General features: G+C 40.2%; 1 protein-coding gene across 4 annotated transcripts in view; it reads left to right on the top strand.

Moving 5' to 3' along the window:
• The window catches only part of MSRA (methionine sulfoxide reductase A), a 262,146-nt gene that overhangs the window by 38,217 nt on the left and 198,043 nt on the right, over positions 1-25,886 (top strand). For 2 of the 4 annotated variants that reach the window (XM_042832590.1, XM_042832592.1), the window contains exon 2: positions 10,874-10,972. The exons of the other annotated variants lie outside the window; for them this stretch is intronic. In XM_042832590.1, the coding sequence (XP_042688524.1) occupies positions 10,946-10,972 (27 nt within the window). In that variant the 5' untranslated portion in view covers positions 10,874-10,945. The remainder of the gene's footprint in view (positions 1-10,873; positions 10,973-25,886) is intronic. 4 annotated transcript variants of the gene reach the window in all.

Raw genomic sequence — 25,886 nt, 5'->3', positions numbered from 1 at the left:
TGAAACTTTTTGCCCAGTTTTTATTTTCTCTTGCTATATTGCATGGGAAATATGCTGTACCCATTTTGATGTACTGCTGAGCTGAGTGTTGTGCATCGTTTAAGTACTTTTCAGGCCTTGAAGAAGTTGAGTTACGTGTTAGAATTTTTCTGACTTACAACATTTTTTTACTTTGGGCTGTTTTGAAGGTACAAGTTGTCCTTATCTTCGCTTCTTAAAATACAGATATTTATTATGTCTGTCATTATTACTGACACTTTGTTATTGCCAGTCTCCTGGCAACCGTAAAGATGACAGTTTGGGGGGAAAAAAAAAACCAAAACAACCACCAACAGAGGACCAAGTTAAAAATAGAGAAACTTATTTCTTCATGCTTTCCTCTTGATTTCAGGTTTTGAATCATGATAGACAAAAGGTGAAACAGACTGCAAGAACGATTGCCGCTCTGTGCTGGGCAGTATCCCTTTTTGGTGGCCAGTGGAGGCTGTATGTCAGCTCATCCCTCACTCAGGTTTAGGATGAGATTGGTTCTCTTTTGTGGTTGGTTCAATTTTAGTCAGCATTTGAGTACAGTATCCAGAGAGGCAAGAAGCTGGCATGGAATCATAGAATATCCTGAGTTGGAAAGGACTTAAGGATCACAGAGTCCAACTCCTGGCTCCATGAGGTGCTGCTCAAAACCCAAACCCTGTGTTTGAGAGCATTGTCCAAGACTATTCCCAAGGCTATTGAAGAGATTGCCCTTGCCCCCATCCAGTACTCAGTCCATCCAACCAGCAGTTAGTATACAGGCAGCATGCAGAGTGCTTCTTTTGGGATGTTGATATTGCTCTCAGTAGAGTTCTGAAATTGTGCCACCGTGGTCCACTTGGACAGGGAAGAAAGGACACTATTCACACTATTGTAATGCCACAGCTCTCTTGCAGAGACAAACAGTATTTAAAATGCTAAGTTTATTTAAGGAATTAAACCTGTGCAGAGTCTCAGAATTCTTTTTCCTCAAACCACTGTGTGATTAGCTATCACCTCTTCCAGCCTTGCTTTCTATCTAAAGACAGCTTCTCAATGTCTTTTTATCCCTATGACTTACAGTGTTGCAGTTGGGCCTTGTTCATCTGGTTCGTTTCTGCTATTCTATTTCTCTAATAGGATTTTAGGTTTGAGCTAATCAGCATCATTTGTTTTCACTCAAGTCTCCTACCTGATCCCTGCATTACAGATGCTTGTAAGCATTGGTATTAAAAGTAAGTTAAGCCTGCATTTAAAGCAAATACTATTTAAAGCAAGCAGAGGAAACACATAAAAAGAGAGAACCTTTATGTTTGATGTTTGTAGTTACTGCCAGCTTTTGATATGTAAGGACAGTTAAAAGGTCACCGTCTGTAAACTTGGATGCTAGCGACTCTGCTTTAATCTCTCAGCTTCACATCACCTCACATCATGCTTGGCCTTTTGGTCTTGTTTTGCATATTTTTTTAAAGTAAGGACACGTTGCTCTCTGCATCAAGAAGTTTGGATACATTTATAACTTGTGGAGTGTGACTTTGTCCTTATTTACACTTTACATGCTAGTTTTTTTTTCCTGTACCAATATAAATTCTGGTTTCTAAAGATATTTTTGGTGGGGGCACCAAAGTTGCACTGTTAAAACTGGGACAAGATATAGGAGAATCTGTTCTGTCTGCGCATCTGTTAAGTTCAGAAATCTTTCTGCACTTCATAAGATGCTTTCTTGAACCATGAGAGACATTTCAAAGAACTTTCCCCTTCTCACAGGGGTATTTGCGTAATCATCTTTGCTGGAACAAGTTCCTTTGGCATGCTAATGAATTCTCAACTCCAGGAGGTTCTTTCTACAAAGTTGCTCTACATCAGATTTAATGCTGTTAAAAGGAGGTGGGGAAATTTAACCTGCAAGACGTGCCATCATCATTTATGCTGCTTCCTGCGTGGCGTGTATGACATGAAGTGATTGGCCGCAGTAATTTTATATGGTGTGAAACAAAACATGCTAAGCTGCAGCTTTGCTTTGTTGGGCATGTGCAAGGCCCTGGGATAATGCAGTTATAGGTCCATGTTAATTACTCATTAATTATCCAAGAAGAGAAACAAAGGATTTGTGAGAGAAAAAATAAGGCATCTGAGGTATCTGTGACTTCAACATCTGCAGTTCTGCTTTTTAATAGGGCAGCATGGGATGTCTTGGTTCCCTGTTCACAGTACCTTGAAAACATAGGCATTAATTGGGAGCTATGGCCTGATGGAGACTAATGAACAATTCTCCTTTTTTTTTTTTTTTTTTTTTTTTTTTTTAAATTTTCTCTGTAAGTTTTCTCTAGGAGTTACCAGAAAAAAAGGGAAAAGACTTCTGGCCCCTGTGCTGTCAATTCACAGCCCTTGATTACTTTCCTTTCCTTGTGTCTGTGTGACTCCTACATGGGTGAAGTTTCAGCTGGGGGGTATCAGTTCAGTGCAGGCTGGGTTATTTTATACAGGTGCTTTACTGAAGAAAAAACAGCGTTACTCCAATCTTGGAAAAGGACGAGAAGGAGGAATTGAGAACTCTTTGAAAGGGTAGGTAATGGCAGGACAAAGGGGAATGGTTTGAAGTTGAGGGAGGGAAGATTTAGGTTGGATATCAAGGGGAAGCTCTTTACAGAGAGAGTGGTGAGGTGCTGGAACAGCTGCCCAGAGAGGCTGTGATGCCCCGTCCATCCCTGGAGGTGTTCAAGGCCAGGTTGGATGGGGCCCTGGGCAGCCTGGGCTGCTATGAAATGGGGAGGTTGGTGGCCCTGTGTGTGGCAGGGGGTTGGAGCTTCATGATCCTTGAGGTCCCTTCCAACCCTGGCCATTCTGTGATTCATCTTCCATTTTGATTTTTATGGAACTAATACATATAAATACGTCAATGTTTTGTGTTTGTATTATTGTAACATATAAAATATTTCAAATTAGTTCATATGTATTTAAAATTGTCAAAAATTTTAGTTTCAGTAATAATTTTCAATGGAGTGGAAAAAAGCCAAGGTGTTACTCCATCATTAGAAATAATTACTGAAACCATTCTAGGTCCTTAGGAAGACTACATCAAGTACATCTCTTAATGGTGTCACCATGACGAGAAGGGTGTGGGAATAGCAAACAAAAATAGATGCCAGCCACTGAAGCTGAGGAGCCGTATGATGGAGGTCTTAGAAAACTCAGATGATAGTTCTTTGTGAAGATGGTTAACACTCCAGGTCTGTAGGTGCTTAGATATGGAGGGCATTGCTGCTAACTGCTAATGCTTCTGTTTGGTAGAGAAAAGCATAAAACGGAATGACTGAAATCAAAAGTCAGTAAATTCATTTCCAAAGCCAGAGCTCATTTGCTAGCTGTGAAAAAGATTAAAGTCTGGAACATCTTGCCAAAGGACAGTTATTTTTATTATATCTGGGGTCTTTAAAATGATGTTATTTTTCAAAAGCTTAAGGCCATTTTTAGAAGTTATTTGACCTGTGTGTACAGAAGATGTTTCCAAACCCCACAGTTTTATTTTGTGGCCCTTTGCATGGTAGGATTGCCTGTGTTACCCTCAGTGTGTTAACAACATCTGCAATACTACGTTAAAACAGTTCTTATTCTTTTAAGGGCTGTTGCAGGTCATCCATGCTCATGAGGACTCCCTTTTCTTCAGTATGGTGTGCAATTTTTTGTGCAGTGTTTTTCTAAAAGGAAACTACAACTCAAGATGGGGTGTCCAAATGGCAGAGCAATGTTTGCAAAGCCACAGGCGTGTGCTGCAGGGAACTTATGCAGAATGTTCGAGGGCACTGGAATAGTGCTGAGTGTGTTGTAGGGCAGAGGAGAACTGCATTGTCTGTAGAAGAGATTAGTGCAAACCAATAGAGGCACTTTTAGATTTAAGTGGTGTAGAGAATCTGTTGTCTATACTGCAGGCTTATCATAGAATTGTTTCAGTTGGAAATGATGATTAGGAGTCATCTGGTCCCAATCCCTGCAATGAACACAGATACCTACAGCTCCATCAGGTGCTCAGTGCCTGTCCAGCCTGACCTTGGGTGTCTACAGGGTATTTAATGGCTTTTTCTGATAATTCAGTTTTATCAAAAAGTCCATTTCATGGTCCTTAAGACCATTCTGCTCATGAAACAGCAAAGAAATAGAGATTATCACAAGACATGGCTAAAAAAGATGTACTCCTCCTCTGAGCTTAAGTGCTTGCACCTAAGGATGAAATTTTGGATTGAACTGTCACCAACACTTCCTACTTTTGAGGGAACCAGTTCTTTTCTCTGAGAAGGAGTCCAGGAATAAGCCAAGAAGGATGAAGTTTTGACAGATAGAAGAAGGAATCTGGAAGCAAAGCAGAGATCTGTTTATAGTCGCATTTTTAGACAAACCTTCCAAGAACACTGTGTTGTGTTTATGTGAGGTAAATGATACTCTGTTCTCTTTCGTGATTTATCAGGTATTTTTTGAGTGATTGAAGGTCTTTGGCACTCAAAAGAAATTTGACTCTCTTCCCTTTTCCAAAGCCTTCCTGCTTAAATCTTGGATCAGCTCTTTGATAGAGAGGTGGAGAGAAATTGCTTGTACTGAAGAGCAATATGGATCCAAGAATATTGAAACAGCTCACGGTATACTGTGGCCAAGAATAAGGTTATCTGAAAATTGGAAAAGGATTTCTATTAATTAGAGACATCAATTTCTGGACCAGCCTTCCTCTGGCAATAGTGAGGTAAAACACTTGTTTTATAAAAGCTGGTCAGGATATTGCTGAGAGCACAGGATTGGAGTCAGTGACCCAGACTGCCCCTTCCTGTGTTGTGTTCCTAGTAAAGTAACAATTAACCTGTACATTAAAATGTGAAATACTTTCCATAGTGAACTATGTTTACACTTAACTGACTCTTCTTTAAGACGATTTGACTGTCTAGCCTTCATGAATCATACAACCACGGGATAAAGATAAAAATTGAACTCATTCAGGAAAACATGCTTCTATTCACATGAAGTCGGGGATGTATCTATCTATATATATTTTAACTTTTGGTGAGGATTAATATTACTCTATCATTTAGTCATAAAAGAACAGGCCCTTATAATGAGCTGTGACAAGAGAGAGGTAAAGAAGAACTTCGATAGACAGATCTGATGCAAAGACATGGAAGATAACATGCAATCCGTTATCTCTGTATCTTGATCTTTTATATACATTCAACTGCAGGAAAAATAGAGGAAGAAGCTTTTTATTGAAAGAAAAAAAGCTGCTATGCAGTTTGCTTACAACAAATGTGCTTCAATTACTGCTGCATGGGAACAGAGAGTATGTGTGACAATCAAACCTTGGTGGGTAATGGTGGCCGTTTCTCATGGAACACTGGAGCCTAAAGGAATGAATCACTTTGCTAAGGTTTCCTCAAAGCTGTTACTTTATCCTTTAGTTCCTTTTCCTGGGTGCAGGCTGAGAAGACGTGGGAGAACATATTAAATATCTGGAGTGTTGTGAGCATGTGATTTCCCTCATTTCTTCTTCACTTCCTTCTCTCCAAGGGGAAGAAAAGAATTCCAGCTTTGTTTCATAGCTGCAGGAAGCTGCTGTGATTGTGCTGCATGTCTGTTCTCCGTCAGTCTGTTATTTGTGGACCAGTGGCCAGGTTCAAGCAAATCTGAAGGAAGAGTGATATCACATGAGAGAGATCAGCAAGAGTTTTTGCTGATGGAGCAGCACTCTGTTGTTCTGCTTAAGGTATACTATAGAATCATAGAACGAGCCCAATTAGAAGAGACTCATAAGGATCACGCTCCTGACTGTGCTCAGCATCACCCAAACCCATTTGGGTTTGTCATTATGTTGTGATGCCCAACTACACTCACTGGTGCGGCCACAGAGCTCAGTAGGACAGTCCCTTCCTTACTGGAAGTTGGCTCAAGCTGACCAGTACGTCCTTGTGTCTTCCCAGTCACCACAAGCATGGCCTCAAGCTAGCTTTGATTTGCTCCTTTAGCTGTTTAAATGATAAATGTCAGATTGCATGGGGAAAGGAGCTGCAAGAAGTGGTATGTTGAAGAAGCAAATGTTACAAATCTATAGGAAGAGAGGCTCTTGCTGGCTCATTTCTGCACAAAGTATCTTGATTCAGTCAGTCAACGTGAGATGCAGTTGTAGTAGGGTTTCTTAGTAGTAGGGTTTCTTCAGGAGCGAGGGTCTGCTGGTGTGGAATCAGAACATGCTTTGCATGTTAAGACTTTACTGTGTACAAATGTGACATTACTGGGATGTGGAGGTGCTCTTTCTTTGCAATGACCTCCAAAATGCATATTTCCCCCTAATTCTCATACATTCAACAAAAAGTTGCATAAAGATCCATGAAGGTGGAAGTAAAACTGGTTGATGCTTTGCCAGCTCAACATTGTACTTCCAAGTGAACACCTTCTGCTTAAATCCTGTCTGCGTTTCCTCTAGCTTTGCATGGCTTTTACTTATTGATTTTACTTTATCTGGTGGTGTCACCCTGAATCCAAACAACTGCCTGATTTCCAAGAGGCTGAGCTTGCTTTTGCTTGCAACTCTAATCTCTCTGAAATTACTGGCAGAATGTTTGTCACTTGGTGGCCTTTGTTTCTTTTGTTTAACGATGTGTTCGATTCTTCTTTTAAAGACTTTTTTTTTCCACCAGATGTCATTAAAGTGAGTGCATTAAACTCAGTGTCATGAATAATTCATCGAGCAGTTTTGGAAACAAAAAAAAAATTGCCACGCCAAACTACAATAATTAGTTTTATGTGATAGGAAAAACATTATTTTCTTATTTAGACAGGAAGTGAACATTTATTTAGATACACTATTCGTGGTTTCCTAAATTATGACATAAACCAGTGTTTGTAATTTAAAAAAATGACAAGTTAATTTGGAAACCAGCCCTAAGATATGAACTTGTACATTGCCACCTACCTGATAAAATTGATTACTTCATGTATTTATTCATTTGTTTTAAAGTGGGTGGTTTAAAAATGTGATTGCACATTTAAAATTAGTCTTAACACCGTGGTGTTGCCTTTTATGAATTTGTTTGCACCTTACAGTATTTTGAGTAGGAAAATCTGTAATTTTCTGAGGACACAATGACAATTTTCATTAATTGCTTCCAGCCTTGTGCACAGCCTTATGGATGTTATGAGGTGATTGGGGAAACATAAGGCACGTATCTCAAAATGTTCCTTTCCTGAATGTGGGATTGGAAGCTGCCTAAATGCTGTCATACCAATGCTAACTTACATCTTTCCAAAGTAGGCTGCCCAGCAGTACTGAGCCTAATTGTGGCCTTTCCTCTTTATTGCTACTGAAAATCTGTTTCTTCTCCTGCAGATGGAATAGGGGACTCTGTTGAGTACGTGCCCTGGGCTTCTCTCCTAGACCTGCATTTTCCAGAGCCCTGCACTTCTAGTTCTTTGCACCAGTTATTGGACTGGTGGATGTTGGTTAAGTTGAAATATAGTGATGTGTGGAACTCAAATGTTGGGTGTTTCCTACACCATCCAGTTTCTATTTCGTGGACCCCAGCTTTGTCCTCAGCTCAAGAAGGTTCTGCTAAGCTACTCTGATCATCTTAGCAGGCCACGGGACCAAACGTTTTAGCAGAAAAACCCTTGAAAAATAAATAAAATAAATCATATTTATCAGTAACATAGTAAATCTAGTAAAGCTACTGGGGCACTTTTCTGCTTTGGTGACCATTAAGAGTTGCAAGGTGTAATTTGGACTGGAGGAAGGAGGATTAGGGAGCTGTGAGAGCAGGAAAGAGAGGAAGTGAGGTAGGGATCCGTGACTTTGGCAAATTAGTTGTTTGGTTGCTACTAATTGATGTTGTAAGGAGGGTGTGCAGCCTGTTAGAGTCAGGAACCAGGATTGAATGAAATACTGTGTAAAATATTCTATACAAACAGAGTTGAAGTCCTGCCATAATAAAAATAAATGGCCTAATTAAGTGTGTATCCTGGTGCATGCACAGAAGCAGGATAACTGTATGGATATGGACAACCATAAATCTGGCATTTCCGAACTTTATAGCACTTGATTTTGTGACTGTAGGATTGCTTACGAGGGTGGATAGTGACAGCATAAGGGGGAGCAGTTTTAAGCTGAGGCAGGGCAGGTTTAGGTTGGATCTTAGGAGGAAGTTTTTCCCCCAGAGGGTGGTGAAGCACTGGCACAGGTTGCCCAAGGAGGCTGTGGATGCCCCATCCCTGCAGGCATTCAAGGCCAGGCTGGATGTGGCTCTGGGCAGCCTGGGCTGCTGGTTGGTGACCTGCACACAGCAGGCGGTTGGAACTGGATGAGCATTGTGGGCCTTTGCAACCCAGGCCATTCTGTGATTTGAGGGGAGTATTTGAGTACAATAATGCTGTTTTTAAAAACAAACAAACAAAAAAAAAAGAAACAACACCAACTTGTTGAAATGCAGGTAATGACTTAGAGCAGCAATAGGGTTTTTATTCATATCTTCTATAGATTTACATGGCAAGCATGTCTCGTGTTCAGCGTTCTTAGTATGAGCACTGGCAAAATAATCGGGCCTTGTCTTGCCATATTAAAATACTGCTATATGGTTTTTGCTTACCTTGAAACCCTTCAAAAGCTTTCCACTGAGTGAAGAGGTCAGCAGAGCTCTGCATTCATACGGAATTCTTTTCCCTGCTATCCTGAATTTGAGTTCCTTTTCCGCTGGTAGCTGTAGAAATGTTCCGGCTGTGCTTTAATAATACTGCTAACATCCAGAGCAGCACCTGGACATTTGGCATGGAAGGAATGCAGAGGGCTGCTTGATGAAGATTATAACTGTGAGATCATTGGGCACAGCAGTGCTCTATCTACGTAATTCCTAAGAATTCTTCATTAGGGTGTTTTTTCTCATCTGCTTAATGATTCTGGGACCACCTCACCAGTGACCTGTACTTGGTTCAGAGACCTGGAAAAGATCTTTACTACGACCGAGGAAGCCCTGCTACTGTTCTTAGGAGCACGCAGTCATCTTGAACAAGAAATGGATTAAAAAAAAAAGAAAAAAGAAATGTTAGCAAATAGTTTCTTTTCTCTCTTCTGTTAAAGGCATCATCAGAACAGTCTTCACACCATATTTGACACCTTTTGTAACTTTATATTCCGCACAGAACAGTGCGTGCTGGTTTCATCAAAGCTTATATATGCAAACTTTTGTTGTGCTAATGTAAGCTCCCTCAGGATTCTCCGTGGCACTAGCACAAATTATAACATTTTAACTTCTGCACTGCTGGATTCTGTGTACGTCACCTAAAAAGCAGCAAGAATTTCTTTTTTGTTGTTGTTGTTATTGCTACTTCTTTGTTCCTTCAAAGGCTTTTCAAGATGCTTTCCTCTATTTTTGTGGATGCGCCGATTTCTTTCAATGATTTAAAGTCTGAAGATTTTTCTCTGTTACTTTTTGAACTGACAGGTTCTTATTGAGCTTTCAAAGGCACTGCAAGATACAGGGTTGTGTCATTATCAACACTGTCAGATTCTTTTTGTGGTAACAAAAGAGCCCTCCAAAGACTCTCTACAGCAAGATGAGAATTTATGGTGGATGTGCAGAAACTCTGCCTGAGCTTTTTTCCTCATTGCTCCTGATGTACCAAGTATCAACACCATAATAGCACTGTTATACGTAGCATGTAAAAGTCATGCTGCCTATGCAAATAACCTGATATTTGGTAGATCAGGCACACTAGCCCTAGGAACTGATAGGTAATTAGAGTTAAATATCTGTAGCTGTATAAAAAATATTTTCATTTTTGTGTTTAGAATTTTTGTAAGTAGGTGCCATCCAGACAGACCTGGACAGGATGAGCAGTGGGCACAGGTCAACCTCATAAGGTTCAACATAGTCACGTTTGCAGGACTGTGGGTTGTGTCAACCCCCATCTTCTCTACAAGCTGGGGAGTGGCACAGGTTCCCTAGAGAGGTGGTGGATGCCCCATCCCTGGAGACATCCAAGGTCAGGCTGGAAGGGGCTCTGAGCACCTGATGGAGCTGTTGATGCCCATGTTCACTGCAGGGTGATAACGCCAGATGACCTTTAATGGTGCCTTCTAACTCAAATGATTCTGTGATGGTTCTATAAGTTTCTGCCATGAGGCTCCTGCTGGGTTGCAGGTGAGCCTTTTCTAATGTTCACTTAGGTTCCCTAAGGCTGGAGCCACATGGCAACCATGTGAGCTCCAGGTAGCTAGAGTAGGAAGAAGCAAACATTGCCTCAGCAATGCAGCTAATGTCAAAAATAGCAAAATAATATTGGTGCAGGAGTGCAATTAAAAAATTCCATAAATAAGATCTCTTTCCCAATGAAGAGGGGAAAAGCCCAATGCTACAAATAGGGAAAGCACTGTGTTTCTTCCCACTTAAAAGCTATGGGAGCACCCCACTATGGGTATATTGCAGATGTTGAGGTGCAAGAGCGGAAGTGTATGAACATGGATATCTCCTGTAACAAGAAAGGAAAATTTCTGATAAGGTTTAGAAGATGGCAAGCTCAGAGTGACATCACTGATTTTAGCTTGTAAAGGTCTATGTCCCTGTGCTAGAACATAATACACAATCCTGTCTTCAGTGTGAATTATGGAGTAAGAAAATGTTCTGAGTGTAAATTCCGGGACAAATGAACTGATTTGACTCTATCAGCTGTGAATTTTTGACAGCTTTCAACCTTATCACTGAGGTTAAGTAAGCTGACAAGATACAGTGCCATGTTTCAAGATTTAATATCAGTAGAATGAAGATCATCTTATTCCTTCTGCTAAAAATGCTGATATTTGAGGTTTCATTTCTTAAATAAATATTCTTTTCTATTGCAGATGCTTCCATAATGTGTCTCTGGGATACTGAACGCATCATCTGTTAATAAGACCCAGAGTATTTATGGACAAATGCTGTATCTCATGGAGAAATGCGAGGTGTCTTAATCTTGTTTCACTGGCATGTTCTGTTTGGTTAATGTAAATAGTGTGAGAAAATTACATTTTAAATACATTAAAAAAAGCTTGGAGGTGTTTGAGAACCACAGAGATGCAGTACTGAGGATTGTGGTTTAATGGGCAGTGTTGGTAGTAGATGGGTGGTTGGTCTGGGTGATCATAGAGGTCTCAATCGTTCTGTGATAAATGTTTATTTTTCTGGAAGTTGTTTTGAAATTAAATCTCACTTCAAGCAAGCCCAGTCAAATTTTCATTTTAATTCTAATGTGAGCAGGGTTGGACTAATATATTTTAGATTCCTTTTAGCATGGTGATTGACATTTTAAATGAGTTGAGAGGTTTGAAAAAAAAAAGATGAGTTTGAGAACTGAAATTGAGTTAATTGCTATAGGTAAATGGATGAACAAATGATTTACTACTTTTATAAATTTCACAAAAAGAGAGCCTGTAAAGTCGTCATGGGGGCCTCTGAGCACACATATTTTAAGTTCTGTCCCAGACAGGAGGAGCAATGAATATGCACTGAGATTATTTTTATAGAAATGGATGAATAACTTGGAAATATATTCATGGTAATGATGTAGGGAAAATGTTTGTGATAGAGATTGCTTCACTTCCTTGCCTTCTGCATCTTTTTATTTTCAATTTTCAACATTTTAATATCATCTTCTGACTAACCTTAATTAGATTTACGTTGGAGTAAAACATTAAAATGCTATTTGCAGGGTTTTCTTTTTCATGGCAGAAATTAAAAAGGAGCAATCTCTCATTCGCCTCTCTGTATCGCTGTGCAACAACTGTCTGACTCCAAACCAAAGGAAGAAATGTTGTTGAAGGAGATATACAGCCATTTGGAGCAGAACAAATGCAACCAGGGGAGGTTCAGGTTGGATACCAGGAAAAATTTCTCCAAAAGAATGGTCAGGTGCTGGCACAGCTGCCCAGGGATGGTGGGCTCTTCATCCATGGAGGTGTTCAGGACCATGGAGATGTGGCACTAAGGAACATGGCTTAGCGTGCAGTGCTGGTGGCAGGTGGACCCGCTGTAAATCCCAGAACAAAGCTGGGAACAAAGAGGCAGAACTGAAATTCGGGTCTCAGATAACTTTCACACAACCATTGAAATACAGTACTTCTTGTATTTTGTTTTTCACAGGTTACTTCTTTAACCTATGTAAATTGCTTTGGTAACTTCTTTACTGGTTTATCTGAACTACCGCCTGGGTTGGCACTGTTCACTGCAGTGATGGGGCAGGAAAAAAGACTTTTTTCTGCTATGTTTTAGTTTGTGAGCTGACATCTATTGATCGAGTTCTTAGCAAAACATTCCAGTTCCTAAAATAAGCTGAACAGATTACCTGAATATTTCAGGTTCTTGATGGCACGTGTTATATATTAATAGCAATCCTGCACAGAAACATTCAGATCATTGCAAGCTCAGATCATCAGATGCTGCTTTTGAGAACAGGGTATAATAAATATCTCCTTCCAGAGCTTTGTGTTTTATTCGTACCTGTTCAGCTATAATCCTACTACCTGGACAAAATACAATTTTAAGTTCTTCTGTCTTAAGAAGATGAAAGTTTAGTTGCCATTAAGGGTTACTGACTTGTGCTAGACTGTAGTTAGAATTGTAAGACTGCTATTTTTCCTGCCTTCTCAGCATACTTGTCTTCTGAAAAGCCTGTCTGACTCTTGCCATTCCCCCATGGGTCAGCTCAGGATCTCTTTGTACCTCTGGAAGGTTCTTGGATTTCAGCAGAGCCCAGGAGCTGCTTCTGATTGCTGATGCATGTTCTAGGGGTTCATTCCTCGAGCTCTCCCTTTGAGGAGACAGTAATTTAACTCTTTGGTTGTTTGAAGTGCAATAATATAAACATCCCAAGAACTTCCTTCATGTCAGACTTGTGGTTCAGAGGCAGATCAACACTTGGTGTTGTTGAGCCTCTAGGCGTTCTCCTGGGCCCCCTGCTCAGGAGGTCTGTGTCCCTCTGGGTGCCATCCCATCCCCCAGGTGTGTCAACTGCACCCCACAGCTTGGTGTTATCCACAAACTCACTGAGATTCCACTTGACCCCACTGTCAGTGTCATTGGTGAAGAAATTAAAGAGCGCTGCTCTCAGGACTGACCCCCGAGGGCTACCTCGTGTAACTGATCTCCATCTGGATCAATTGCTCTCCACTCTCTGACTGACTCTCTGATCATGCAACTTCACAAAGTCAAACTGAGTTGATGTGGGTTCTGTAGTTGCTGACATAAATTTTAAAAGTACAAGTGCCAATTTTTAATGCAGTTCGAAAGCGATTTTCATAAATTTTGTATATGATTAATTTATAAGTTCTAATTCCATATCTAGATGCTGTGGTCTAGTTGTATAGTGCTCATCCTTCTTGGTCAGCGTTTGTCTCCATAAGCAGTGCGCACAAAGAAGGCAGTGGGAGTCATACATATGTTTTATGAATGCCAAAAAAACTAATACTTGCTTTTGGAAACTGAGGTTATGGAAATAATATAAAATGATTGTAGAGTAAGTGAAAAGAAAATTTATAAAATACATCTGTATGCATCTCTATCAGAACGTGGAATGGGCTCTCAGATGTTAAATACTGTATTGTATTCTTATTTTTTTTTATTCTTCTTTGACGTGGGTTAGGAGGAGGAAAAAAAAAGATGATGGAATTCAGAGGACGAGAAGTGAGATTTGGGAGATCGCAAGTAACATTTGCAAGTCTTTAAACGTGAAGGTAACAGAGAGCCAAGTGGTTTCTGAACAGGGACATTTCATGGGGTGATTTATCTGATATGGCATTGCCATTTGTTGTATAATTTCAGCCTCGTTGCTATGGGAACCCATTTTACTGTTGCGGTGATTGTTAATCAGGATCTGTAGTTATACCATTTTTACCACAAGGCCTTATATCCTTGGAGATTAAATCATGGTTCTCATTGACAATGGTGTTCATCAAACATTATTGCCTGAAATAAAATGTGACCAACCTTCCTGTCGTTCTTCTCAGCGTTACCAGAATCGGGGAGCAGAAGCCCAAGTTAACTTTTACAGGAACTCAAGGATTCTGCCTCAGTTCCATTTGTCATGTTTGTGCAGTTCCAGGAAGAAGGGAAAAAGCTTCTGCCTTACAGTGTAATCATTTCATTTTTCATTTAATTGGAAATGAACCGAGTGATCTGGAGATGTACTTTCCACATATTCTTTCTTTGAGGCTCTTAAGGTAGAATTAAAGCTCATGGTCAGCGTTACTTAAGAACTCTTTATAAAAAGAGAGGGATTGGGTTTTATGTGGAATTCAACACTCAGAGTTCGAATACCTGACAGTGTAAATATTCTGCGTCTTTTCAGCCTTCATTTACTTTTACTGCTGCCCATGCAGAGAGGATGTTGGCTGGAATAAGGTCAAAAAGGCTAATGCTGCATAGATCCTATTGGCCGTTGCTCCTGCTGATGGAGGAAACTAAGGTCAAAGAGCATGGCAGCTGTGGTGCTGATACTGGTCTGTTCTTTGAGAGGTGAATAGAAAATGAATGAGGAATTCCAAATTTGCTCTCTTGGTGACCCAGTGAACTTGGTTTGGGTATTTTTCTGGATGCTAACAGCTTAAGGTAAACAAGATATTGTGGATGCCCTATCCCTGGAGGCATTCAAGGCCAGGCTGGATGTGGCTCTGGGCAGCCTGGTCTGCTGGTTGGTGACCCTGCATATGGTAGTGCATTGAAACTGGATGAGCATTGTGGTCCTTTTCAACCCGGGCCATTCTATGATAAAAGTTCTTGCATGCTATTTTGAAATACATTGCTCTTTTCTTTGCTATCAAAAAAAAGGTTTAAGTTCTAAAAAGAAGCCATTTGGTAACTTGGAAACTGATGCTGCCACCCAGAATTCACAGGAAACACGAAAAAAAACAGAGTAGTGAACTGCCCCATTCAATGAGTGTTTTATGCTGAAATATTCCAGTGGCCAAATAGGTGCCAATATTTTCAGCTGTTTCCAGTGATCATTGTAATGCAGTCATTAAACAAAATGCTCATCTCTGAGCCCCAAACTGCTGACCTCTACTGGCTGAGCTCCAGTTCTTCCGTGCCCCGTTCGACTCCTTTAATTGCGCGATGAAAAGTTGTCAACACAAAATTTGTGATCAATCGCATGATGAAATTATGTGGATCAGTCCTGATGAGTTCAGGCTGGGCTGGGAAGTCTGTCTGTGATTCCTCTATGAAATGAGTGGAGTTTTGGCAGAATTTCTGAAGTGCTAAACCAGAAGGGTGCAGCGTTTTGCTAGCGCCGTTCCCAGATTTATGTTCACTGGGGAGGATTACTCAGTATGATGCAATCAGGTACACGTTGTAGGATATTTCCCCAACTACCTCAGGTTGTTAACATCTTTCCTAATGCACCAAGTTCACAGCTTCTCTAATGTTGAGTCAGCCAGGCTGAAGCAGGAACACCTATGTCACAGCTTTGTTTCCACTTCGTCATGTTCCAAGTACGCCGAGGGATGCGGAATCAAAATATTAGCAGGGTGCTGGCCATGTTTTCCTGAATCCCTTTCCTGATTTTTTTCTCTCCTCCCTTATTCTTTTCTACATTTGCTGCTGCCGATACCCAGCCCCCACTATAATTCTGATTGGCTAAATTAATTCTGCAGCATCCTGCTGTGAATAATTATGTTCATCCAGTGTGGAGCTGGATGCCTTTCTCTCCACCCCCCCTTCCTCGTCTAAATTATAATGTGACAATTGAAGCTCACAGCTGGCTCATCAGAGGTGGCCAGTTTGGGAATTGGCACATCTGAATGTGCCTCTCCGTTAACTCTCTGCCTTGATTGCTTAAGACAAGACATATGTAAACCCCGTGATTATTACCATTTTGTGCGTTTCACAAAGATACTGCTTTAAACTGCAAAGCTGTTGTGTTTGCTGGGGGAGGGGAAATTATAGAAATTTTTCTCTTCCCCTCCCCACCGTTCCTTCTAACAATAAATAGCTGTCAGACTTATGTCAAGAATGAAATTATAGGAGCACATGAGGCCTTGATTACATTGTTTTGGATAGATTGCTATTAGCATACTGAAATGAAGTCTAATTTTTCTGTGGTTTAGCTCAGTCAAGAATCAAGTGACACAGAGGGGGAAGGGATCTCACCCGCAAGGAGCAGTGATGTAATTCTGCACAGCCCTTCTGTAGCCTCTTTCAGTCATCAGTGGTTAAAAACAAACTATGAAATAAATATGTTGTGCTGAGATTTGTTATTAGCGGGGCGGTGAGGCAGGGCTGCTGTGTTGCCAAACAAAGCGTTCAGGTTAGGTGTCATTCTTTGTGAACTTATTAAAGACATCTCAAACGAAAATTGGTGTGTATTTAATCTGTCTTTATGCAGCATCCAGTTCTCTCAATGTACTTTTATTTTGTGGTTGAAGATATACTAGTTTTGTATTAGTTTTTGCATAATTCATAACATGTTGCCAGTTTGGGCTCCTCTGATGATGTATGCTTATTATCCCATAATGTCTAGGACAAGTGCCCTTGTTGTGGCTCTGTTGTTTACAGTTTCTGATGATGTGCACACACTGCTTGCTTAGTTTGGATATCTGGTGTATTCTGCGAACGTCTCAACCTTTCAGCATTTCCATCATCTGTGGCTCCAATGTAAGAAGCTTTAGTAGCCACAGCTGTGTTGTTTTAACTACCTCTGTTTCACTGGGATGGAACTAAATGCAAATCATTTTGACTGATTCTTGAGACAGTCCACCTAGAGTCTGGGAGAAGGGTCAAGACTCATTGGGGTTGACTGGAACAGCTGAGAGCAGCAGGAAGGGCATGTGGAGGGTCCATGATGAGGCATGAGAAGTGAGTTGGCCATGTTGGTTCTGAACAACAAGGTAGTAAAAAGAGGCATAAGGCATCTGCATCAAGTAGTGAGAAACGCTTTGTGTCACAGCACCATGCATTTATGGGATGATGTGCACCCCACAGAAAACTGGTACTGAAACAAAACCGTTTTTACCTTTCTAACTTGAAATTCTGGATTCTTTGTTACAACTTAATATAACCGCGTCAGCTGCAGTGTAATCACAACTAATTCAAATATCCCTAAAATGAAGCAAAATAATTTGTTTATTCATTGAAAAGGTGGTTATGAGGCCTGATGTTCTGAAGACCTCTTAATACCCCAAGTAAACACGTTTTTCTTTGGAAAGGGGTTGAATATTGACCATTTTAGTTAGCATTTACGTAGCGTCTGTCTTTGCTCTGCTTCAGATGGTTGGGATTAATTTAAGCCTTGGACTTGCTCAGTAGGTTGGACTTTTTTTGAACAGTTCCATATACAGCTGGAAGGACAACTTGAATGACAGCTCTAGCCAAAATAGATGTGACTGATTTCCATGTGTTAAGTGATTTCAGTTGCTTCAGGAGTAGAGGCAGACGTGAAGAATAAGGGAAGAGCAGGGGTGTAAGATGTTTAAACAAAGAGCTCCCTGAGTAAATGACAGTATCTTTCTTTGTGCCCATTGGCAATATTGTGGTACAACTTCAAAAAACACATTGTGTTATCACTGTATTGGTTTAATAAGAAAACTCTCTCTTGTAGTTAATTGAATGGCACTTTTGAAAGTGTGTTTAAGAACATATTGAAATGACACAGAGGTGAAGTCGCTGTTAAACAAACTAAATGTCTGTTCCATTGAATTCAGACCAAAAAAAAAAAAAAGCAAGAATTCCAAATGACAAAGGACAAATTCACAGAGCGAAATCATTCTGTATTTTAAATGGCAAGATGAACTCAGTCAAAAAAGCAGATAAAAATAAAGAGTAGGTATAAATAATATTTTAAATATGCTTTTGATGCATAGAAAATCCCAATGAAATGAATGAAGAATCTCAAAAAACTTGCCAATGTTGCTAAATTCTAAACATCAATTAAAATACTTTTTAGGCCTAAACCACATTTCTTGCAGAACTATAATTTCATAGGTTAGTTCAATCAACTACATGAAACAAGGTGTAATGGCAGTGTAGCCACGTCAGCTGTGCTGAAGCTGATGGGAGTTGTGGTTTTGATGCTGGTGGGTATTGAATACTGCCCAGTTTGAATAAAGATTTTACAGTGCAATACTAAAAATAATCTTAAATTTCTTGATTCTCTGTTTCTGGTGTCTGAATTTTTAACTGCCGTTGCACCATGATGTGACTATCTGGTATGAGTACTTTTTATGAAGTCAAAAGAGTTGAAAGTGTAGGAGCAGCTGGTGATGGGAATAAATCTTTTAGGCATTTCAAGTGCTTTACAAAAAAAAAAAGGGAGAGAATGCAAAGTCATGCTAGTATCTGCATGACTTAATGAAAGAAGCAGATAATGTGCTAGCACAGCCAGGGGGAAAATTGTTATGTCACTTATTTCCCAAGAAATGTGAGTTTCAGACATAATTAACCCAGCATTCATACACTTGTGACAATACTATTGATTAGCTAATCAATGATAACTAAATACACACCTCTAAATTACATAGTTTAAAACACATTACATTATATCAATGGAAACAAACCAATTAAAGTGCTTTAAATGCGTACAACTAATCAGGAACTTAATACATGCTAATTGTGACCAAAATTTCAATTAATGTGTTGATACGTTACATCATATTCAAGAGTGGGGAAAAAAACACCCGCATGAAGTAATCGTATTCATCTTGATCATTTCAAATGATCTCTGAAATGTACTATCAAGAAGTAATAGCAATTTTTCTGCTATTTCTCAACACATTCTGGCTACACAAAGAGAATTCATCTCTTCATATATGCGTAGAATGCCTGGCTTAGTTTGTCCCATTTCCAGAGAGATCTCATGCTGATATTGCCACATCAATCTCTTTTTATCATCTCCTTTTGCAACCTGTGCTTGAATATTGTAATGTCTTACAAGAGATTAGCACTGGAGAGGATGAGGTGGTGAGTTGTAAATGACTGACACGAGGATAAATATGGTTGTTTGGAGGATCTTTTCTCTCACAGAGTAAGGTTTGTGTGTTGAATTATTACTTGGAGAGCACTAAAAAAATCAGCGTTTTCTCTGTGGAAAATGATTTGCTGCTAATTAGAATTTGTATCAATGTGTCTGTCATTGTATTCCCTTTATTTTTAAGGCAAGCAGAATGTGTACAAATAGACAAAAGGAGGAAAGGTATGTAGTGCTCAAAATTAAATGGAAATGGGACGCATAACTTAAAAAATCTCTCTTTGCTGTGATTAGTGTAAATATGAATTGTAATGACTCAATATCAATTTGACAGGTATAGAAATAGACTAGGAATAGATTGGGTAAAAATTGCCAAAAATCTGACGAGCAGCTGACAAAGAAATAGGTGCATCAGGGGTTGGATCAAGTTTGGAGTCAATACAGAAATTCAGATGTCTTTAATTGCAGTAGGTTCCTCCACACTCATTACGGTCACTGGTGATCTGGTCCATGTGAGATGCAGGGAGGGCCAATAGTGTGCACATGTGCTGAAGGTTGTGCATCCTGGGGCAGGTGGCGGTCTTCCCAGCTTGTGCTGGCTGTGGGCTGGGACACAAAGACGTGGGAATAGGATGGTGCAACTCATTAATTTTTCTGGCTCATCTACATATTTGATTTGAAAAAAATGTTGATGGCATAACTTAATATTTTCCTGTTGAAAAGAAAGTAGATTAAGGAAAGGAGATCCTTTGATTTCAAAAGAAGTGTTTCCATTTGGGGCACCTCTAGCAAGATACAAGGCAAGAAGGAGCTGAAGTTAAGCCAGGAGTTTGGGAACTTGAATGCTCTCACCATTTATGAGAAATCCAGCTTTCAGCTCCCTCCTTTGGCTAACTGGATTTTAATTTGTCATCCCTTTTCTAAGAGATTGCCTTAATCACTAGGGAGTGTGTGTATATACATAATATAAAGTAGATATGAAGTAGATGTGAGCCATGAGAAATATGTAGAAGATATACGAAGTGTTGGAAGTTCTGTGGCAAAATGATACAGGAGAGTAAGCAACGTGATCCTGTTAGAAATGCAAAACACATAAAATAAGGTCACTGTTCTGCCCTACTTGCCTGGTTGGAGTACTTTGTTCTATTTTGGACATTATTTTAAAGATAGCACAAATTAACTAGGTTGACTCTTTGTGTAATCTACAGATACGTAGAATTTTGCAGAATAGAATCTATTAAGTATTAAGATTGAGTTCTGTGTTTCTTTCACAAGAGCCCATCACTGAGCAAGGCATACCCAGGGCTGGAACAACTGCTGTTAGTGAAGAAAGTCTAGGATAAATGCAGTTTTGCTTTTTGTACATTAAAGATAGGTAAGAGGAGATGGTTTAGCTCTCTATAGAACATGGGCAACTGAGCAAGGTTAAAAAATAGAGACTTGAGACAGAGGAATATCTGTTCCAGCAGCTGAATGTTCTTTGCATGAACGCCTCCCCTCTGCCCTTGATTCTGCAGACAGTGCAAGCTCAGATGCTCGCTTTGTGGCACTGAGAGGACACTGAGGATCGAGCTCATTTTGCTTCTCCTACAGGAAGGCACTGACAGAGACACCTTCCTGAAAAAGAAAAAAAAAGTTGAGTTAGAACCCATTTTGTAGCTGGAACTGTTACAGGAAGGAGGCAGTGCTTGGGCAGCAGCCCTTGCATGGGTGGAAGGACAACAGCCTGCCTACACCATATCCTTACCGATAAATACTGGAGTGTCAAACATGAGATGATGACATTTCTGGTATGTAAAGTTCCTGGTATGTCAAGTTCCATTCAAACTATTGGAGAGTAGTCAAAGCAAAAAGAAATTAATTCAAAAAGTGGATATTCTGTTAGTTTGAGAAGAGATTGAAGACAGCGGTAAGTTTTTATTTGAAGAAGTAAAAATCTTAGTCCCACAAAGCCCAGTGAGGTTAATAATGTGTTATAAGATCAAATTGTGTAGGAAGAAAAGGCAGTCTGTCTCTTGTCTATAGAAATCCATCTTTATATCCCTCTGTGTGAGAGAGGCAGGTCTGGAGTTGTTCACTTCTGTTGACTGGTTTCCTTAGGATTATATTGATACTTTGAGGTAATACCTTTGGTTTACAGACGGTAGGCTGAAGGACGCAGCAGAACACTTAAAAACTTTGACCAGACCCTGAGAACCATGGAAAAACACTGGAGTATTTGAGAACACGAACCATTCTTTCTCATCTCCCCTAAGGGTGAGCGTAAGTAGCTACCACATCATAACGTATTTTTATTCACTTTAAATGCAGTCATTTAAAAAGAAAAAATCTTCTCAGCAAAGACAAATTATGCAAAGAGAGGGTCAAGAAAATTAGTGTGAGAAAATGCCATCTCTTACAAGCAATGAGCAACAACAGTTTCTATTCCTCTTAAGCATATAAAGATAATTCCTCCTGTACTAGGCAGCAATCCATGTCAGAAAAGGATGAGTGTATTTTAAATGCCATCCACAAGATCAGCCATGTTTCCAATAGTAACAGAACCCAACAGAAAATAAGCTTCTGTGTGAACTGAACAATTTGAGGATTGGACTTGGATCCGATCACTGCTCTGCACATTTTAATGGCCTCAAACCTGCCGATGCCTGCTTTGTACTTCAGCATGTATGTCTAAATAAGTACACAAGATAGTCGTGGTTGCTTCAGGAGACACTCTGGTTGGTATATTTTACTGTGATATTCTTTATCAGCTTGGTGGTTTTCATGGCATGTACAAATAACTTCATTTAGTGATGACTTCCAAGTTTTTTTTTTCGTAAAGAAAGCAGCATCCTTTCATTTAATTTTTGACATTTTTCCATTTGGGACACAGGTGACATTCTGTATAAAACTCTGTAAAAGGTCATTCATCTCTAGGAAATGGATCTCAGAAACCAACCAAACCAACTGATGATCCATGGGATTTGCTTATGGAAAGAAACAAAGAAAAGCATCAGGAAAACAGAGGGGTGAGCAGGCAGGGAGGGCACTGTGAGATGATAAGAGTTCAGATGGCCAGGGACAAAAACTTGTAAAGTTAAAAACAAAGACATGGAGGTACTGGAGTGTGTCCAAGGAAGGGCAGCGAAGCTGTGAAGGGTCTGGAGCATGAGTGTTACGGGGAGCAACTGAGGGCACTGAGATTGGTCAGTCTGGACCAGAGGAGGCTCAAGGGAGACCTCATCGCTCCCTACACTGCTCTGAAAGGAGGTTGTGGTGAGTTGGGAGTCGGCCTCTGCTCCCAAGGCAGTGACAGGACAAGAGGTGATGGCCTCAAATTGCACCGGGGTGGTTCAGGTTGGGTATTAGGAAATGTTTCTACTCCAAAGGAGTGGTGATGCAGTGACACAGCTGCCCAGGGAGGTGGTGAGTTCATCATCGCTGGAGGTGTTCAAGGAATGTGGAGATGTGCACTGAGGGATGTGGTCAGTGGGTATGGCGGGGTGTGCTGGGGTTGGGCTTGGGGATCTGAGAGATGTTTTCCAATATTAATAATTCTCTGAAAGAGAAGGAAGAACAAATCACTCCTATAGGTAGAGCAAGTGGCTCAAGATAAAGAAAGATTTAGCCTAAGCATGTCCAAAGGAGGTTTTTAACAGTAGATTTCAGAAGTTAAATTACAAAGTTTAAGAGCTTTTTTTTCTTTTCTAGAATGGTGAATGTCTAATATCACCCACCACTATCAGATTCGAATCAGTTCTTGATGTAAATAGAAATTAGTCATCTCAATTAATTACGTGGGGTTAAAGTAAAATCTTGCTTGATTTCAACCTTTTTTCATCTTGGGAAAATAACTTGAAGTTCTACCTGCAAGGCTTGTTCTCCTCTTGGTGCTGCGGTGAGGAGGTTCCATGAAGGCTGTGTTGATGGGAGCACCATCTCTAGTTTCTTCTGAAGTGATTTGCATTGTGTGCACATGCCACAGTGTGTTTATAAGCTTTGAGAACAGAGGTTCTCAGTGGGATCTATCATGGGATCATAGAATGGCTTGGGTTGGGAAGGACCTCAAAGATCATCTAGTTTCAACTCCCTGCTATGTGCAGGGTCACCAACCAGCAGACCAGGCTGCCCAGAGCCACATCCACATCTAGACAGTTGCACTCCTCTGCTTTTGTTTGGTTTCACTTTGCAGCTTTCTAACTGCTAATCTTGCAAAGATGCACAGATCGTACAGGTGCGTGTAATCTTTGACAAGGTCAGAGAAAAGTGTAAAAAGAAGTAGAAATGTGAACTGGCTACGTATACAATACCTGCTTGAGCAGATCCCAAACTTTCAAGGTCTTTTTCCTTTTTTTTTTTTCCTTTGTACGAACAATGCATTCCAATTTTTAAAGGAGCAATACAGCTTGTTTCTTAGAAAATAATGTTAAAGCATGGGTCAAACTATCACATTAATTACCTGGAGGTCATTTCGAGAAAATTACTATCAAATGTGTTGAAAAAGGTTCCATATTCTCACAGAAATTATGATCCGCTGTTTCTATGGAAACTGCAACAGTAGTTCATAAAAGCTTTTTAATGGAGGTTTACAAAAGCCCAACATCCTGAAGTCTAGCAACATTACTGAAAAAGCACACACTCATGCACACGTGGGGCTAATTTCATTTGTGCTGCAACTCCAGGCTCCAGCTGGAGCTGCATCAGGCACGAACCCAGTCCGTAGCTATTAATAATTTTCTAAGATGTAAGGATAAATATTATAAGATAATATTTGAATTGTAATCCTCAAATCTTTCTCCTCTGTTGGATGCACAAGTGCTGTCAGCCTGATGGAACGGAGCACATCTTGGAGGAACTGAGCTGTTTAAAAATGAACGGTATTTCAATCCGGAGAAGAATTCTGCTTTGGATTTTGTTCTTATATTCCATAATTACCTTCCATATTCCATTAACTGTGTTTTTTCTGGTGGCTCCGATCTAGAGCAAGGCTAAACATTCTGCTCTCTTACACACGCTTAACTTTTAGCGTGTGAATAGTAATACTGCCTTCAGTGCATAAAGATAAGAAGATGCTTAAGTGCTTTACTGGCTTGGAGCCAGATTGCTCAGCTCCCAGCAAGAGCGTGCCCAATATCAGTGATTAATAATAATGAAAACTGGAATTTGCATTTTCTTAGATAGTTTATTGATAAACATTCCAAGATGAATACTCCTCTTCCATATACGCACAGTCTGCTTCTGCAGTAAGATATCATTGTGAAGAACTTGTTAAAGGCATAATGGCAGTTTGGTGTCTTGTTATTGAGAGGGCTAATGAGTGTGAATGTTGGAAATAGAGGAGTAATGTGACATTTTAGTCCCAAGTGCAATCAGGGTTATCACAGAGATTTTGGGAAGGTTCAAAACATTGCTGATTTGCTGACAAAGCTGTCGTGGCTCTTCAAAGCTTGCTAACTATCCTAGGGGAAAAAAAAAAGAGTGGTTGGAGTGATGGTGAAGAGGCCGTAGCAGAACTGAATGGAGTGAAAGAAACCCTTTTAGCACGTGCCTGCAAGTGTGCTCTATGGTTGTTTTGCTTTCTGCTGGGACTCCCTAAGGATGTCCATTTTGCTGTGGGTAATGAATGACCTTGTGGAATGGAACCACAAAGCTACATGCTAACTATTGAATCCTTAATATTTTTGTTTGTATTTGCTATTGAACACTTATTTGGGGTTGAATTTATGATTAAAAGAAATAAAAATTGCTCACCTGCATAAAAAGGTTTTGGTTTATTTTGGTTAAGTGGATATGGGATGGAAGGAGAAGAAAATGGCTACAGCTTGTTTTGTCATTAGCAGAATGTGCAGTGTCATTTTAAACGGAGCCCCGCAGTTATTCCCCTTTCTGTGTAATGGCTTTGTGTGTGCAGTGGAGCTGCTGGAGGAAGTGAAAGACTCATCCTATTGGGATGGAGCCCCTCAGCCTCCCAGCAACCTCACTCACATCTTCTATCAGAGGATCAGCATGAGTGCAGCCCAGGCAGCACCTCACCGTGCATGCAGAGTGCAGATAGGGACCTTGTCGGCTCATTTCTTCCCGTGGCACTAAATTGCTTGCTCCTGTAAACATAAGCTCTGGCTTTAGGAATGGGAAGAAATCAAATACTGCCATTGTTGCTTTGGTTTCACACTACCCCAGTTTGCATGTGAAGTCCTAACAGGTTTGCTGGCAGTATGTAGGGACTGCTGAGCGCTGAGATCAGCTGAAGGGAATTGGGAGCTGCTACTGATTTCTGCCTAAGGCAGGTGTTAGGGTTAGCATGGGATTGTAGTTTTGGAATAAAGTTGGATTAAATTGAAGTGTGGGACGAAATTCCCATCGTCTTCAATGAGAACAGTGTTTTCAGCATTGACTGAAGTGTTTTGTGTTTTTTTTTCCTCCGTTTCACTAATAAAATAGTACAACAGTTAAAAAAAGATCACAAACAGAAAACAGAAAGCATAAATGAGCTCTACATGTAATAACGAGATGGAATACTTCTGTTACAGCAGACAGCCTTATAGCTTCTGCTGCAGCCTTTTGTCTGCTGAGGGTCCACAACCAATGCAGATACACAGGAGGACCAACAGACTATCAGTTTTGGTTGTGTATGTAGAATTCAAGGAACCCTTGCATAGGTCTGGGACTGAAACTTCTCAGTGACAAATGAGAAAATTACCTTTCTGTCTCGTCTACATCACAACCCATCTTCATTATCAGTACATTATTATATTGCTATGCTTCTGGTAGAACCATGGAGTGGCTTAGTTTGCATGGGACCTTAAAGATCATCCAGCTCCATCCCCTGCCATGATCAAGGCTGCCAACAACTGTTCCTCTAACGCTGAAGAAAATCTCGTTTAAATTGAAAAGGAAGAATCCTTTGAGTTCCAAATAAGTTATTCTTAAAATTCTATTATTTC

Source organism: Centrocercus urophasianus, unplaced genomic scaffold (assembly GCF_019232065.1).
Source record: "Centrocercus urophasianus isolate 14NV4802_14NV808 unplaced genomic scaffold, USGS_Curo_1.0 seq_39, whole genome shotgun sequence".
NCBI classification, from domain to species: Eukaryota; Metazoa; Chordata; class Aves; order Galliformes; family Phasianidae; genus Centrocercus; species Centrocercus urophasianus.
This window is presented reverse-complemented; position numbering and strand designations above follow the sequence as displayed.